This window comes from Pelodiscus sinensis, chromosome 2, assembly GCF_052426305.1.
Source record: "Pelodiscus sinensis isolate ZL-2025 chromosome 2, ASM5242630v1, whole genome shotgun sequence".
NCBI lineage: Eukaryota > Metazoa > Chordata > Testudines > Trionychidae > Pelodiscus > Pelodiscus sinensis.
The window spans coordinates 177,921,801-177,940,478 of record NC_143053.1 but is presented as its reverse complement, the minus strand read 5'-3'; the positions used below and the strand labels follow the sequence as shown (position 1 = coordinate 177,940,478).

Here is an 18,678-nt window from a genome sequence, read left to right as displayed (position 1 = left end):
TGCTGATTTTTATTGCTCCTTCTTTGCCCTGTATACAGGCACCTGAGAGGGGCAAGCAAGATTGATGTGACGGGGGGGCCTGTCTGGCTACAGTGCCCCCTGGATTCGTGCCTCAGGAGGGCACATATAGCACCCTGCTGACTCCCCTCCTTCAGTTCCTTTTTTCTGACCATGATGATTAGCTTGAACTCCCCTGTGCTCTTGCCTGCAAGAGCAGCAGCAGCTTCTCTATCATTCCTTTTACTTAGTTAAATAGTAGTTCATAGTTAAATAGTTTATTAGAGTTGTAGTTTTATTCGTAGTAAAGTTTCAGTGGGGAGGTTTGTTTTTTTTTCTCCTGTGTGTCTCAGTACCTGAGCATGCCTGGGTCTCCAGGCTTCAGAGCAAGCATGTGGCAAGTGACTCCCTCATTTCCTGTTTGAAGTGTTTGGTAGAAGGTCATCAAAAAGATTGTTGTGCAATTTGCAAAATCTTAAGGCCCCATATATTCCAGGATAGAAATCAATGCCTGAAGATATTGCTTATGGAAGCAGCACTATGGCTCCAACCAGACTGCGCACTGGCAGACTTGGTGCTGAGTGTTTCCTCCTTGGTGCACAGTGCTCCGGTACGGTCAGCTCAGCCCAAGGCACCACCTAAAGACTGGCAGCACCCGACGGGCTCGTCTTGGGGCTCGCATCAGCGGCACCATTCACAGTTGCCGGTGTCACAGAAGAAGAGGAGGCTGGACACAAGGAGATCTCCCACATCCAAGGACATGCCAGGAGTGAGACCTGAGTTGGACCACCGTGTGTCAGCAGCAGCACCTGAATTAGGGGAAAGAGCCCAGGAGCCAAACAGTCTGCCTCCAGTCTGAGCTGCAGAGTCACCCAGGGACATTGTTGTGCCTTCCATGCCTGAGGCCTTCCAAGCAGCCCAGGATTTGATGCATAGCATGGCCCCCTTCTCTTTGGCTATATCTAGACTGCAAGCGTCTTTCGAAAGAGGCTCTTTCGAAAGATACTTTCGAAAGAGCCTCTTTTGAAAGAGAGCGTCTAGACTGCACGTTGAACTTTCGAAAAAGCGGCTTGCTTTTTCGAAAGAAAGCATCCAGTGAGTCTGGATGCTCTCTTTCGAAGAAGCCCTATTTACATTGAAGAACGCCTTCTTTCGAAAGAGGAACTTTCGAAAGAAGGCGTTCTTCCTCGTGAAATGAGGTTTACCGCCATCGAAAGAAAAGCCGCGTTGTTTCGATTTAATTTCGAAAGAAAAGCCACGTTCTTTCGATTTAATTTCGAAAGAACGCGGCTGCAGTCTAGACGCAGGTGAGGTTTTTTCGAAAAAAGGCTACTTTTTTCGAAAAAACCCCTGAGTCTGGACACAGCCTTTGGCACAGGCTCTGCTGAGGGTGCCATTGAGAAATAAGCCAACCATGATGGCTCCATGCTTGCCTTCCCTGATGAACTGCTCCACAACACCATAATGGGATCTGAGAAGCAAATTTCACCCCAGGGCTCAGTGCTTAGAAACTCAGCTCCTCCTTAGTTGTCCTGCACAGAAACCTCAGAGTCTGACATTAGCACCAGCAAGAAATCGACTTCTTGTTATCGGCACCAGTACACTGCATCATGTCCCACTCAGTGGCAGCCCTCCGCCCAGAAGTCCTTTTGGACTCCGTGGGCTTATCACTAAAGACAGGGTTGGAGCCAAGGCCAGTACTCAAGGGCTTCACTTCTCGACTGTCTCCTTTCTACTGTGCATAGTCCCAAATTATTTCAGACCATTGGGTAATGCACATGGTAGAGAGGGGATAATCCATTTTGTTTTCCTCCCCCTGCCACTGTTCTACCCGCACTCTACGTCCCTTTTTAGGGACCCTTCTCAAAAGCAACTCCCAGTTTAGGAGATGCTGGTTCTCCTAACTCTGGTGATAGAGGTTCCCTTCAGAAAGCCGATGGCAGGGGTTTTACTCTCACTGCTCCATAATTCCAAAAGCTGAAGGCAGGCGTCCTCCTATTCTGGACCTTTGGGAACTCAACAAATTTGTAAAGAAGCTCAAATTCCACATGATTTCCCTGGCATCCATAATTTTTTCCCAGGTGCCAAATGACTGGTACACTGCCCTCGACTTGAGGGACACACACTTCCATATCTTGATTTATCAACCTCACAGAAAGTACTTCAGATTTGTAATGGATATCCAGCATTACCAATTCACAATGCTCCCCTTTGGCCTCTCCTCAGCCACTTGAGTATTCACGAACTACATGGCAGTGGTTGCCAACTTCCTCTGCAGACATGAGGTGCAGATTTTTCTGTACCTGGATGACTGGTTTATCAAAGGTCGGTTCAGGAAGCGGAGGCCCATGTTACATTGATCAGAAAGACTTTTGGCAATCTAGGCCTTCTCCTCAGTGAATCCAAATCCACTCTCCTCCTAGCTCAGAGGATAGTTTATTGGAGCAGTTCTGGCTTCAACCTGTGCTAGGGAGCGGTTTCAGGCCATGGCTTTCATGGCCATGATCTGCCTTAAACTTTTGGGCCACATGGCCTCATACATTTATGCAAGGCTAAGATTCAAGACTGCTTCAACTATGGCTAATATCAGTCTACTTCCCATCCCACTACAGACTGGACAGGCTATGAATGCTACCCCTGAAGGTGCTAGATTCCCCCTTCTTGTAGCTCAGTGAACAGCAAGTCTGTTCCAGGTTTCTTTCACAGTATAGTAGCTATCACAGAAATTAGTGACAAATGTGTCAGATTTGGTGTGGGGAGCTCACCTGTGAGAACACAACAACATTTTATATCAACAAAAAGGGTGTGCACACTCCTCTCCCCTGTGTCATGAAGCTCTCAGGTTATGGGACTTCTGTATACAGCACTCAATACATCTACAGACTGCGTATCTACTGGGTGCACAGAATGACTTAGCAGACAGTCTCAGCCGCTCCTTCCAGTCTCATAAGTGGTCCCTTCACCCAGAAGTGGCTCATTCAGTCTTCCAGAGGTGGGGACTTTCCAAGATAGACCTCTTTGTAATACAACACAACTGAAAGGGGAGACAAGAGACAGTGTCCTGCTGTGGTAGGAATCTTAGAGGGAAAGGGGTGCAGTCTCCTCTAACCCCTCTTGAATGGCGCCCTTGACCCTACACAGCTGTCCTTTGGTTCAGATATGGAGTTATTCAGGAGAGAGGAGAATCTATGAACATGAACGTCATTTCCAGCTCCTTGTACTAATCTGTGTCTATATACTAAGAAGAAATTATTTTTCCTGCTGGCTGCATTCACAACCATAGCTATGCAGAAGTTAAAGGACAGGTGCACTGTAGGTCTATCAGTTGTTCTAGCTGGTATATTTTACATTTAAAACAAACAAAAAAAACCCACTCCAGTTGAATTCTAGGAAAGACACAGCATGAAAACCTACACAGCTGTACTTCTGTCTTTTTTGTTTTGTTTAGACTCCATAGTCCTTTTTTGGCGCTCTCTGGCTAATTTCTGGTAAGGAATTGTCAGCTAAGGAAGAATCAGTGTAAAAGTACTCAACATTTTGTAAGCAAAGCCCTTACTCTGAGCAACTCAAATTGATCTTGAATGTATTAAATTCAGATATAAGATGGTGTGTAAACTTTGTTAGTGATCTCATGAGATTTGTGAGGCTTCATGAAATATGTAGATTTTACAGCAGGATTAGAAGACTACAAAAGATATTACTGGGCAAATATATGTTTTATAATCCTCTTCTAGTCATAGGGGTCATTAAAATAATTTTAAAGCTGCAGTGTGAGGCATTTGTGTGGGACAAATGGAGAGGTTAGAGAGAACTGGACAGAGGAAAGGAAGAAAAATAGTGGAATGGAAGAAATAAGAGCAGCTTTTGCCATGGTTGACTGTTGACAGTCATAGAAGAAACTACTTTGAGCACATTGGAGTCTCTTCACTTCATGGAGTGTCTTGCTGTCATTCCCAAGACTTTATTTGCTATATTTTGCACTTGAGCTACATGTAATCATTTAGACTCTAAGAAGATGACATGGGATTGCACATTTGGCATTCATTCCACAAACACAGTAGAAGAGGTAATCTAGAAAGCAAATAATTGGCTTTTCAAGATGATATGAATGAAATAAGCAAAAATATGTAGAAATCCTTTCATTTAATATTTCAAGCAAAATAGTGGCAGTGGATAATAAATTATAGCATTGGTGAAATGATTCATAGCAATGATAGCTAAACTCGTCAATGGTATCTCATGCTTTCAGATATAATACTTAACAATTGCATAGCATTTTACACCTTCAGAGTACTGACAAGCATTAATTAATCCCTGTAAAGAAAAGATGAGGTATAATACATATGTTCTGTGATTGCCATTATTCAAGTTGTCTGTTTCCATGGGGACAACTTGACTGACTCCCAAGTATAGCAGAAAAGTTGACTTCATAAAAAAAAAAAAATTCCCCAACTGAAGATAAAATTGCATTACAATAAGAATCTTGTTAAAGGCTTCCCTGTAGAAAGTTGTATCCAATAGAATAATGACCAAGTGACAGAGGAAAAAAAATAAAAGCCTGTATGTTTGCTCTTTGTGTTCTTTCATTCTTTTAAAACACAATATTGATATATTAATAAACACATAAGGGCAAACGATTAGACTATGCTCATTTTTCTGTTTGCGTCGGCATGATAAATGGGCTGATTGTTATTCATATGTAATTAAAATAGAATGTGTTCAAATGTCATAATGGAATATCAGGAAAGACATTTTAAAACATAGCTAGCTAAAGTTATACAGTCAAGTGACATTTATAGATCCTGTTGACTTCCATGGCTATTAAACTAAAACTTTGGAAACTTATTTAGGTCCTTAATTATGGATTTATATGCCTGGATGTAGGCTTCAAAAGTCTGAACCTTCACATTTTTAGATAATTTTTAATCATCCTCAACTCTTCACCAACATATCAGCTGTATTTATTTATCAGTGTTAAGGTTTTAGTACAAGATGATACTGACAGCAACTTAAGATGTTCATAATTTTGAGGATCAAAAATGACAGCCTTGTGAGCAGGTAATGTTTTTTAATTTTAGTATGTAGTCTTGTGAGTGATTGTAGTAGAAAATAGTTTTGGAAAATAATCTACATTTTTGTGCTTACACTAGTATACTTGCCAGTGCAAATCTCCTTCCAAACTCAACAGATACAGTAGGCAAGTTTGCAGAAATGGTATTGTTTTTAGATACTAAAGGTGATTACTGAACTCCTGTGTCATTCTTTCTTGTAGAGTAAGTCTAATTTTTTTAAATTATTGAAGTGAGTTTCATAAGGCTTAGTGAGCAATATGTGACCTGTTAGAAATCTGCACTGTTTTGCTTCAGTAATTCTTTTCACTTGGGGGTTGATCAAAAATAGCATACCTATTTCCAAATGATAGTGTGCTAAATCTACTTAATTTTTTTAGTGATTACTCTTTAAGAAAGTTAAATGTTTACAAACTACATTTTTAAATTAAAAACCAGTTTTAAATGGTTTAATGGTAGTACTTGTTTGGTAATACATAGAAGCCAAAATTCAAACCTCAGCACTAGCAGCTGCACACTATTTCTGCTACATTGAGGGTATCCACAACCATGGACAAAGGGGAGTGGATTTTCCCCTTAGTAAGCATATATGATGTCAGTCTACACAATACAATTTTGTAATATTGCAGAGTTAAATATAATTTAGGGTTTTTTAGCTTGAATGTTTTCTTGTTATTACGAAACTGTGAGCTTATATGTTAGACTGGATTAGTATTAAATAACAGCATAATTTGATTCTGTTCCTTTTCTTCCTAGAATATTTTCCTTCTTGGATATTGTTACTTTGTGCCGATGTGCACAAGTTTCCAAGGTACAGTATTCACGTTATGTGGGTCATTTGTGCGTTGGAGGCCCTATTTTATTAAATACCAAGAACAATGGGCTTTAAATCAGGCTCTGTCAAAGGGAATCTTACCATTGACTTTGAGCAATAGATCAGAAACTGAGCGTCACTGTGTATCTGGTGTTTTCTCTTAAGGTTGGTGGTTGGGGGTAGAGATGTGCAGTGATACATGTTTTATGTCTGCAGAAAGAATTAGTCCTTTTTTGGCATAGTTGCATTTGCTATTTAAAGTTTGTGGCTTTATAACACTATTTTCAAAAGCATTTTGTGCTTTAAAATACCATGTAGCTCTGTTAATATTCAACATATGTTTAAGAAGTGTGCCCAGTGAGTGTGCCAAATGCTTAGGGGGTTGACTGCATCTATTACCTGTTGAGAAAAGGGCACTTATGAAGAAAATTGAAAAGACATATCTAAATACATTTTTATGTTCACATGCTTATTTGGCTTGAATTAAAATGAAAAATATATTTTATTCTTACATACAAAACTAAACTTTGTATACACCAGACTACCACAGTGAACATTTTCTTGCATTCTTTCCAAAGGCAGGTTTTTAAATTTTTGCTTCACTTCTTTTTTAGTGAAAATCAAATATTGTTCTTTTAAATTCAGAACATAACTGTTTTATTCCTGTTTCCATATCATCATGAGCTGTGATTTTAATAAGCTAAGCAGCATCAGTCTTGGCCAGTATCGCCAGCTAAAAGCTAGGGTGTTGCAAAAAATAATGTTGATGAATCAGTAGGGTGGTATTCTTCCCTCTGAGTTGATATTGAACTGGTTGGGTAACCACATGTACCAGAAATTTCTGTTGAATAAGGAACTCATTTTCACTTTCTGACCTGAACTATTGTGTAGAAATAATGTGTGCTGTTGAAGAAATTTGTGTTTACTGTATAATGAAATATGGCCCAAATCCTGAGAGCGGTTAAATGCGTCCATTCCCATGAATATAGGGGAATTCAGAAGCCAACATCTTGCACAGGTGGTTCTATTCCTCTTAGGACAGAGCCAATAATATGTAAAGTTTATAAATAATTTTGGAGTTGAAAACTTATCTATAAGGGCATTTATAGCTGTGTTCCCCACTTTCTTTTTATTCTTTCACTATAGAAGCAGATACATTTTAAATTATAATTCTTTGCATACAGCTTTAATAGAAATAATAATGAACAATGAACTTACTAAAATTGCTTGAAATGATGAGGATAAAATTCTGCCATTGTACTGGTATATATGCGTGGCTTGCATTTAAGTCAATGTTCATGCATATATCCAAGGGCGCACAATTTGGCTCTTACAGTCTGAAAACACACAATTCCAGAATTTAAAAGATTCAATCCAACAAAAGTCTTGATGCCTAAATCACTTTTGATTTACATACAAAATATTGCATGCTGAAAGAATACTTGTGTAGTGTCTAAGTTCAGGACACTCACACTATAATGATGTGGGTGGGCTATATAAGTATCTGATAGAGAATAGTTATTAAACATATATGTTTTTTCTAGGCATGGAATATCTTGGCTCTGGATGGAAGTAACTGGCAAAGAATAGATCTTTTTAACTTCCAGACAGATATAGAGGTTGGTAATGCTATCTTTTTTTGTCTTTATATGGGATTTTAAAAGAATGACCTGTCTTGGTTTAAGTAAATCATGTGCACAAAAGGTATGGGATTAACTGCTTTAGAGACTGAAAACTTTTGTTTATGGAACAGGTATCATACTGACAGTGGAAATGTCTCTCTTGGGCTATTCAGTCTTGACTGAGACACTGAGAATTACTTTTGAGTTCAGAGGGTAGCTTAATTTCCATGACCATTCCCTTTCTGGGCTCTGAGTTAAATAGGAGTTGGCGTTTAGACCAAAACCTCACTTCTGATAGACTACTCAATTTCTGTAAAATGGTAAACAACATTTACAGCATTTGTAGGCTGGATTTGAACTACTTACTTGCCCTATAGCTCATTACTGCTTCTGTAGGCTATTCCTTTCCTAACCTAAATGACAGGTTAATTCTTAATTGAAAACTGAAATTCAGGTACATCTGGATTAAAATCCTTCTCGCTGTATAAGAAACAGACTGGAATATAAGGAAAATATAATATATAGTATAACACAAAGAGATTTGTGTAAAAACTAGTAAAGCCATGTAACAAAAAATGCTTTCTTTTGAATGCTTTTTCATGTTTGAGAGACGTTTAGGAACAAATCCCATGGAAAATTACTTAACTGATCTAATAATAGTACATTTACTGAGTCATAGTAGGAATTAAAACTCAGAATAGTCTCATTTCTCCTACGGCATTTTTGTTCCAAATTTGAATTCCTGTCTCATCTATATTATTATAAAAGGAGAGGTGTCCATCACACCATCTGTCACAGAGAACATATGAGAAGACTTGAGAAGTTTCTAGGGGAGGCAGGCCCCCAGCCCCACCTATAGCCCCACCCTCTCCACTGAGACCCCGCCTGCACTGAGGGGAGGAGGAGGAACAACTGCACCCCTTCCCCACCATGGGGAGAAGAAAACCATGGAGAGGGAAGAGGCTGCATGTCCCAAGCCTCCCCACCCACCTGGGACCAGCAGGGAGGGAGGAGGCCCTGCATCCTGAGCTGGTCTAGGCCTCCCCAGCCTTGGGTGTAGTGGAGTGGGAGGAGACCATGTGCGTCTTCCGCCCCCACCCACCATGGGGAGGGGAAGAGCACGTATGTGTCCCAGCATCCCCAGGAGCAGCGGGGAGGGAGGAGGTCACATGTACATCTACTGTCACAATGGGACGAGTAATGCTAATATTAATAAAATCTAGATAGTGGTCATTGGATAAATTTTGCTGAGCATTGTCCACACTTAAAAAGCATAGAAATTCACTAATTTAACTTAGTGGCAAATTCTGACAACAGCAAAAAATTCATTGTCAGTTTCTTTTTGGTACTCTAACAGGCAACGATAGATTTTGATTATTATGAGGATTTGTACTGAAGCAGAGAACAGATTCCAGAGCTTACAAGCATTTAAACATATATGCACAGTTTGGGAGGGATTAACTGCTACTTCTGTTCATTTGCCCATGGAAGGCCTGAGGATTAGTTAAAAGCCATGAAAGCCCCCTCTCATGATGGCTTACACATGCCTGTGATTATTTGGCCACTTATGTGGTCTAACACATACAGCTGTGTATCAGGCCCTTGCGGATGTGACTGGTGTCAGTCTACACACCCAGCAGACACAGCATACACTACACCAGAACATGTACTGTCATCATTCAGCTGGGGTAAGAAATGCACATTGATGTGAGAAGTTCCTTTTGCAGCTCTGTCCTCGTCGATCACCCTTGTCTCCAATGACTCTGGGGTGGGGAGCCCACCTAGGTGGTCCTGGTATGCGAGATTGTTAGCTGAGTCATGATTGCTTCCTACACATCAGCATCTGGGCTCAGATCAGTTCACCTGGCCTTCTTATCTCACATAAAAAGCAAGGTGGTCCAGATCCTGACGGACAATGTGGCAGCTGTGTTCTGTATCAACAAGCAAGATGGAAACAGATTATCTTCCCCCTTTGCCAAGAAGCTCTCTAGCTTTGAGACTTCCGTATATAGCATGGCATCTTGCAGCTGCACATATCCCCAGAGCTAGGAACGCTTTGGCAGATTGCCTCAGCAAGGCATTCTTATCTTGCCACGAGTGATCCTTCCATCCAGAAGTGCTTAGCATCATCTTCCTTAGGTGGAGGACTCCCCAGGTGGACCAGTTCACATCTAAACAGAACAGGAAATGCCATGTCTTTTACTTGATTCAGGTAATTGACAGAGGCACCCTGTTAGACACTTTTCTACTCTTGTAGGGTACGTCTACACTACAGCGTTATTTCGAAATATTTAATTTCGAAATAGTTAATTCAAAATAATGTAGCTAGACATAAAATGCATTTTGAAATAGCGTTTTGCTATTTTGAAATAGAGTGCCAACGCTGATTGGACGCTGAATCGTATTTACGGCCAGCCAGAACCGGTTCTGGCAGGGCATCGGGTCAGGAGTTGTGTGGCTGTTCCCTGAGGCTATCTGAAGCATGTGCTTAAAGGGACCCCCCTGGACAGCCAGTTCTCAGGTATCCTTGCTTGCTTGCCTACCTCGCTGAGGGACAGCAAAGCATTTTTTCCTCTGCGTGCTCTGGTTGCCGTCACTCAGGACACCACAGCACTCTGCAGCATGGAGCTGGAGCTGCCCCTTGGCACTCTGGTGCTTCTCTTGGACTTGTTGCTGCGAGCCTGGCAGCACTTTCTGCAGGCTGCCTCGCAGGATCTGCAGCAACCCAACCCCCAATCTGACCACTGGGGCCATTTTGTGGACATCAATGTGGGCTGATCTGGCAGAGCACACGACGCGCAGGTTTACCGTAACTCCTCCATGTACCAGAGGCTGCATGCCGGGACTTTCTTCCCCAACTGCCGCATACGGGTCGGAGATGTGGACATGCCTGTGTGCCTGGTGGGGGATGCGACCTATCCCCTACAGCCCAGGTTAATGAAGCCCTACACGGGACACCTCAACCCTTCCTGACAGGCATTTAATGCCAGGCTGAGCAGGGCCTGCATCGTAGTGGAGGTGTCTTTGGCCGGCTGAAGGCCCGTTTTAGAGGCCTCCTCACCTGCCTGGACCTCTGAGTGGAATATTCTGCACGTGATGGCAGCGTGCTGTGTGCTGCACAGTTTGTGTGAGTGGAAGGGGGAGGCTTTCCTGCCAGGCTGGATCGCAGAGGCCGACCACTTGACTGGTCTATATATGCAGCCTCGCATGGCTGCCATCTGGGAGGTCCGTCGAGGGGCTGTCCGTATCTGGGAGGCTCTTCTGGAGAGCTTCCACCTGGAGGAGCATTAACAATCCCCTGGTGTGCCCCACTGGGGTCTTGTGCCTCATTGCTCCCTCACGTCTTTCCACTTATCCCTCCCTAACCTCCTTTCCTGAAGTAAAATAAAAGACGCATGTGTTCATGAAAATAAACACTCTTTATTGACCAAAACTGAGGTGGGGGGGGGGGGGGAACGAAACTCAGGTGAAACTGGAGAAAGAAGACAGGAGAGGGTGAGAGAGATGAGGGGGAAACCTGGGAGGATGGAGCTGCAAGGGGAGGAAGGGGGAGGAGAGGCTCAGGGTTGGAGGTCTCGCCAGCCCAACTGTCTCCCAGCACTGTGGGTGCAGGTGCCTCGGCATCCCTGGGAGGGTGTGGAGGGAAAAGCAGGAGGGGGGGAGAAGGAGTGGAAGGAGGAGCGGTAGCTGGGGAGACAGCAGGGGCTGGAGTGGCAGGAGGCAGAAATCTCTGCACCAGGGTCTGCAGGTGCTCGCAGATGGCACAGATCTAGGCAAGCTGCTCCTACCAGCTCTCCCGCTGGAGCTGCAGGTGGTCTTGTATCCAGTGCACCAGGGTGTGGTGCAGGGCTCGCAGTGCCTCCAGGTGCTGCCTGGTAGTCCTCTTGTGCATTGGTCAGCCTGCAGAGTGCTCAGGTGCGGGAGGATGTCTTGGGCGGGGTGGTGCGCCCTGCGCTCACAGCTGGTGCGGCTTGTAGAGAAACAAGAGAAGTGGTCAGTTATCCCGGGGGACACAGTGGGTGAAGCCCAGCCCCCATCTGCAAGCGAGGATGACAGTTCTCTGCACCATCAGAGCCGATGTGCTTGCACACAGGCCATGTTTGGGATGCCCTGCTATGCCCAGGAGTGGGAGCTGCCCCGAGATTGCACCCATGCCCCTGTGCTGCATCGGGGTGTGTGTGTGGGGGGGGAGGGGGGAGAGATGTCCCCTGCCTCTGTGTAGAGGGGGCTTGTGGAGGGAAGGTATCCTGCTGTGTCCCACCCTGGGTTCAGGAGCATGTCATGTCTCTTCACACACACATGCTTGCATGGGCACAGGTTGCTGCATGATCCATGGTCAGCAAGGCCCACGCATGCAGTCCCTGGTCTCCCTTCCCTCCCATCCCCGAGTAAGGGAACACTGATAGCACTAACATGTTGTTGCCTCACCGGCCTTGGACGACACCGGTGATAAGTCCGCTGGGATGGCTCAGGGGTCCTGTCTGCATGTCATGCTCCCTCCGGGCTCCTGTGGCACCTGCCCCCCCCCTCCTCCTCCTCCTCCGTGCCCTGTACAGGGCCCTCTGCCCCAGGGTCAGTGACCACCTGGGGGGCACGGACCTTCCCGCCCTCCAGGATGCGGTCCAGGGCGTGGAAATAGGGGCAGCTCTCTGGGTCTGCCTCTGGTTGGGAGCTGTCCCCTGTGGCCTTGGCATATGCCTACCGCAGCTCCTTAATTTTCATCCAAACCTGCTCCTGGGTTCAGATGTGGCCTTTGGTGGCCAGGCTGTAGACAGCCGCGTTCCTCCATTTAGTGAGGAGATCGTGGACATTGGTGGCATCCCCCCAAACCCCAATCAAGTCCATGATCTCCACACTGAACCAGGAAGGTGCCTGCCTTCTCCGGCCCCTGATAGGCTCATGGGAGCTGGCAGACTGGTCCTGGGGAGCGGTAGAGGGCTGGCTGCCAATGGCTTGCTGGCTCATGCTGCATTTGCTGTTGTTACGATCAGGCACAGGTGCCACCTCTTGCAATTGTCACCACCCACTCAGTTGGGGTCCAAGCCTCTTTGGCTTCTTTCCTAGCCCAAGTTCCTTTCCAGGACATCTGCAGGTGGCCGCCTGGTCATCCATCCACGCTTACCCAGCAGGTCTAGCACAATATTAGCTTTGGTAGAGCAATATTGCAAGATACTAGACTGAACTCAGAACCCACTTCCATTGATACTGCTTTTGAGTCATCTAGACTGGAATCAACATGAGCAAGCACTCAGAAGGAAAAAATTATTACTTACCTTTTGTAATTATTCTTTGAGATGTGTTCTAAGGTCAATTCTATTTCGGACCTTCCTACTTCTCTGTCAGAGATGCTGGGAAGAAGAAACTGAGAGGACATAATGTCAGCAGCACCTATATACAAGCACTCAAGCAACCAACCCTGTAGATACCGCTAAGGCAAAAATCTTCAATGGCAATGCATGCACACCTAGAATGCAATGGATGTGTGCAATACATGTCAAACATTTACAAAAGGTAGGTTACTGGGTTTTTTTAATAGAATAGTAATCAGACTTCCCACCTAGGCCCAATGATCTCACAGAAAGAATAGAATTCTTTTGATCTTTCCATCTCAAAACAGCATCTTTTTGGATTATTGTATTTGAGGACTGTAAATTGCCAAGTCACTGAGTCCACTATCTTTTGCTCAGTTTGACTTCACAGTGTGCCCTTGCTGGCATCATATGCGCCACCAAGCAATGCCAGAGACATGAGTCTGCCATTGGGTTAAAACAGGGGTGGGCAATAATTTTTGATGGGGAGCCATTCCAAGAATTTGGAAAGTGATTGAGGGCCGCACTCTTCCATGATATTAATGGAGTAGGTGCGGGGATGGAGGTTGGGTGCAGAAGGAGCTTGGGATAAGGGAAGGAATTTGGGTAAGGGAGGCAGTTGTGACCTGGAGCACTGGACTGAGGTGGAGGGGGTTGGATTGTGACCTAGGGCAGGGAATTGCGGCACAGGATGGGGATGTAGGGATTTGACTTGAGCTAGGGCAGGAGGGGACTGATCTGGGGAAGGGGATTGGGGTGCTGGATCTGGGAGGGGATAGGCATACAGGAGGAGGGGGAGGACTTGGGTTTGTGGAGTCCGGGGCAGAGGGTTGGGGAAGGGAGGGACCAGAGTGCCAGAGATAGGCTCTGCTCTGGAGACTTACCAGCCAGCAGCAGCTCCTGAATCAGCCTTCCTGCCTGCCCAGCCCCCACACAGGCTTCAGCCATGTGCTCTAGAGCCCTTTGTTCTTTTATTGAAACAGGCAGCTCCCATTGGCCAGTTTCTGTCCAGAAACTGGCAATGGGATTGCGCTGGGGACGGGAGCAGTTCCCAAAGCTTCCCCTCTCCTCTCCTCCCCTCCCCTCCGGACTCTGTTTTTAAAGAAAAACTGCCCCACAGTCGCATTTCTGAGCAGCGTGCAGGTGGGGCAGGACAAGCAGGGAACCTGCTTGGGGCTCCCCACAGCATCGACAGGCCAGATCCGGCCCATAGGCCATATTTGGCCCTGGCCTGAGTTAAACCAACACATTGTTTTGAAATGTATAAAACAAATATGCATATTGGTATTGTGTGTACAAAACCAGACTACCTGACCTTTATGAGCAGACTGCTGTCTTAAGGATTGCTATCAAATGCTGTTATGCCATGGAGTATGTGCTGGAGTGTGGTGCTGAATATAAGCTGTTGATGGTGGGGCAATTACGCTTTTCTGGACTTGTAAACAAACACCAGGAAAAAGGTACATTTAAACTACTAATGTGCTAAAAATACCTCTTATGCTTTGAGTGCATATAACTCTTAATACTGAAACTGCCTGTTTGTTTTTAAATATTTGGAAACAGTGGTGGATTAGCCACTGGACCAATGGGGCCCTGGAGAAATGGACAATCCCTCACCTGAAATCAGTCTACTTGCCTGGCAATTCTTCTGGGAAGTGGGGGGAAGTCCCCTGTGCCCTAGCCACACTCGGCAGTAAAAGCTCCAGGTCGGGGGAGAGGGGAGCCTCAACCCCATTCCCTGGCAGAAGTGCTAGGTGTGTGTGTGGGGAGTTCCTGCACCCTGACCCTGCTCCCCAGCAGGACCACCAGCGGAGTGGGGCAAGTACTCACACGCAACACCATTTTTGCTGCAGGAGGGTATGGCTAAGGGAATGCAGGCAGGAGTGGGGAGGGGCTTCCGCTTATTCTGGCCCAGGGTCCCACAAAAGCTTAATCTGCCACTCTGTTTACAAATCATGTCTGTAAGCTGCAGAGTTTTTCAAAGGGGCCTTAATTGATTTTGTAAGCTTGTACCAGGCAAATTGATTGAAACTGTTGTAATTAATAGAATTATCAGACACACAGCTCAACACAGTATGTTGGGGAAGAATCAGTATGGCTTTTGTAAAGGAAAATCATTCCTTATAAATTTGTTAGAATTCTGTGAGGGTATTCACAGCAACATGGGTCAAGGTGATCCAGTTGATACGTACTTGGATTTTCAGAAAGCATTGGACAGGGTTTCACATGGAAGGCTCATAAGCAAAACATGAGCAGCTGGGGTGCCTTCATGGATGAGCAGCTGGTTAAAAGATAGGAAACAATGGGTAGGAAAAAATGGGGATCCCCTAATGATCTGTACTGGGACCAGTGCTGTTCAGTATACTCATAAATAGGGTTACAATTTTGTCACAGAGATCATGAAAGTTGTGGAATCCATGACTTTCAGAGACTCCCATGACCTGAGTTCACAATTTCTGGGAGTCACAGGGTCCTCCCATCAGCCATGGTGTGGGGAACTGCAGGAAGCCCCCAAGCTCCCAGCTGCAGCAAGTGGGGGCGCTCTGCAGTGAGGGTAACCCAGAAATTGGAGCTGCCATGGACAGCTGGGGTGCCCTTTAGCTCCCCCTGCCACAGATGATGTGGGAACCCTGCAGCTCCTGACTGCTGTGGACAGCAGGTCACCCAATAATTTCCAGCTGTGTGAGCAGTGTGTGTGCACGTGGTGGGGAGCTTGTAGGAGCTACAGCTGCTGCGGGTGACAGGGGTGCTGTGTAGCTCCCTATTTTGTCATGCATATTTTTAGTAAAAGTCTCAGATAAATCCTGGAAGCCCATGACCTTTTCTTCATTGTCTGTGACCAAGTGGTCTGGAAAAGGGAGGTGGTGCAGTTCGCAAGAAAGTACAAAATAATTCAAGGTAGCTAATGTAGTCGTGGTGGAGCTTTGCCAATCCGAGGATATTGGGGAGGGAGACCAACTTCTGTTGGTGTGAGGAACAAGCTTTTGAGCATACACAGAGCTTTTCTTCGGTATTTGAACAATTTAGCATAAGCAGATAACTCACATTTTTAGGGACTGTTCAAGGTGAAGAGGCCCGTGAACCCTTCAGTCATGGGGGGGAAGGAAAGAGAGAGGGGAGAGATACAGCTGGCAGGGGGACTTATTGGGGAGTTACAGATTGTTGTACTAAGCCATAAATCCAACATCTCTGTTCAGTCCATGATTTTTAGTATGTAGCAAAGTCATGAATTTAAGCTCACAGGCTCCTCTTTAAACAAGTGTTGTGCTGGTTTCCCTTGAGGATGAGGACTGATAGGTATAGATTGATGACTTTATATAAAGCGTTCACCCTGAGGTGATGGTGTTTTTGTCTTTTTGTGTGTGTGTGTGTGTGGGGGGGGTCATTTGAGAGCGTTGTGATTGCCTAGATTCACCCTTATAGTTGCTATTGGGTCATTATGTACCTCATTCAGTGTTACTATATATGCTCACAGGAATGTATGGGACCTATGGATCCTGAAAGGTGTGTTTGAGTGATGTTGATCATTGTAGCTTGGAGATATGTCTGCAGGCTTTGCATCTATTGTTCTAGTAGGATGGGGTGCCACTTTGAGTTGGTGTGTACTGCTCTGTGGGGAGCTTGCTTAGAAAGACTAAGCTGTTTGAGGGTCATACTTGATATGGACCCCCTCCTGAAAGAAAATCTTTCCTGAAGCCCCTCCGCTGGCCTGTTCACCTTAGAAAAGAGACTTAGCAGTCTGCAAAACCAGGAATTGCATGGAGGAAGTGAATAAGGAAGTGTTTGTTAGGTAAAGGAGTGAATAACAAGAACACAATTCACAATTGTAGTTCACAATTCTGTGGCCAACCTTATCATAGTTAGGTGATAATATTTTGAACAATCCTAAAACAGTTGGTTTGGACAATTTGAAACACATTTTATTTGTGCATCTTTTAACTTTAATTATTCTGAAATATTATTGTTCCTGAGCTTTTTCTTCAATAATTACATTTTACGGTTGGCATTTTTGCATGTTCATTGATGTATCTATACTATGTTTTATTTATTTTGGTGACCCTTTCCCCTGCCCCTTTTTGTTAGAAGTAATTAGCTTTATTTAGAAAGCAGTTATGACTAATTAAAGCTTAGCTTTAAAAAAAAATCACAGCATCTCAGGAAGTATATTATGAAATTTAATTCGTCTTTTTTATCTCTAAATCCTATAGAATTTAAACATTTTGTTACTTAATGATGAGGCCTCATAAAAGAGCAAAATGCTTTCACATGTTAGCTAGTACATTTGGATTAGCAGTGAATAATAAAATATTAAAAATACTATATTTGGGGAGTGTGTGTGTGTGCGCCTATGTTTCAGTATAACTTCCTTTCAAGATGGTATAAAACCTTTGTGTATTTGACCTGTTGTAATTTTTTATTTGTTTTGTTCTTTAAAATATTAGCGTTTTCTTGTGCATTTCAGTATACATTTGTTTATTAAATAAAATTATCAGTTTAATAATTATTTGTTTTGTCTTCTAATGTTTAAGGTTTTAATTGCTCCCTTAAAATTATTCCACTTTGTAAGTGTTTAGAAAATTGGTGGTATAATCAACAATATATAATGCTTTGGCCTTTTTTTTTTTTAATAAATTATTATTTTTTTAAATAAATTATTGTATTCCCCACTCCTCCCCCCGCCCCCCCCCGGAAAAAAAAGTCAGGGTAGAGCAGAGGGATGCAATACCATGATTATCTTTAAGGAGTATTTTTTTAACAGTATTGCTATTTTCAGTCTACATGCTGAATCATGCCATTCAGTTGAGAGAGATAAATAAATAGTGCCCTGGAGCAAATACCTGTAAGTTTAGAAAGGCATACCCTGTAAGGTGTAAAGAATGTGCATGTGTGAGGATTTAAACCTATGCTGAACAGTAAGAATCAGATTTAATAAAACACAGTGTGAAAACTTCACAACTCTGAGCAACATAGTTAAGCCAACCTATCACCCAGAGTAGATGCTGCTAGGTCAGGAGAAGGATCCTTCCATTGCCCTAGATCAGGGGTGGCCAACAAACAGAGCCAAAACAGCAGCAGAAAAAATGCAAAGAGCCGCACCAGATTTATTGGGGAGGGTGGTGGGGGGAAGGAAAGCCCTGGAGAATTGTCAAGCAAAAAAAAAAAAAAAAAAAAAAAAGGCGGGGGGAGGCTGCCCCTTTAAGAAACAAGCTTAGGCTTTTTGGCCATATCAGGCACCTGTCGACAGCTACCACCTAGGGTGCCATTTTGAATTGCTGCCCTGTTGGGCATGGGGGAGGGGGGAAGGAGAGTTTGGGGGGGGGTGCAGGAGCGGTTTCTCAGGCCACACTTTTGGGGGAGAAAAGCTGCATGCGGCTTGTGAGCCGCGGGTTGGCCACCCCTGCCCTAGCTATTGCTACTCAGGTGCCAGACTCTGTGTGTGTGTGTGGGGGGGGGGGGGGCACTAGGACCCAGAGTGTAGAACATTGTGTCTGCTGCTGGTGCAACGAGGGACCATGGGGGCGTCATTTGAGCTCCCCGCCTCAGGTGGCAAAATGTTGTGGGCCGGCCCTGGGCAGAGGGTTGGGGCTTAGGCTCTGGTCTTGGGTTAAGGGATTTCGAGTGTGAAAGGGGCTCTGAGCTGAGTTTGGGGCAGGCAGTTGGGGTACCAGAGGGGATTCTAGGGGCAGGCGCTCAGAGGATGTTTGGGTGCTCAGGGCTAGAGCAGGGACTTGGAGTGCAGGGGGGGTTCATGACTGGGGTAAGGTTTCAGGATGTGAGCTCCGATGGGGCACTGCTTACCTTAAGTGACTCCCGGGCAGTGGTACAGAGGGGCTAAGGTAGTCTCACCCCTGCCCTGGCCCTGCATC

General features: G+C 44.7%; 1 protein-coding gene across 7 annotated transcripts in view; it reads left to right on the top strand.

The window, feature by feature from the left end:
• Positions 1 to 18,678, top strand: part of FBXL2 (F-box and leucine rich repeat protein 2) — a 108,732-nt gene that overhangs the window by 22,761 nt on the left and 67,293 nt on the right. For all 7 annotated transcript variants that reach the window (XR_012901888.2, XR_012901889.2, XR_012901890.2 and 4 more), the window contains exons 3-4: positions 5,823 to 5,877; positions 7,425 to 7,499. Coding sequence is in view for 4 of the 7 variants with exons in the window: in XM_075921837.2 (XP_075777952.2) it covers positions 5,823 to 5,877; positions 7,425 to 7,499 (130 nt within the window). In the remaining 3 variants the exon portion in view is untranslated. The remainder of the gene's footprint in view (positions 1 to 5,822; positions 5,878 to 7,424; positions 7,500 to 18,678) is intronic.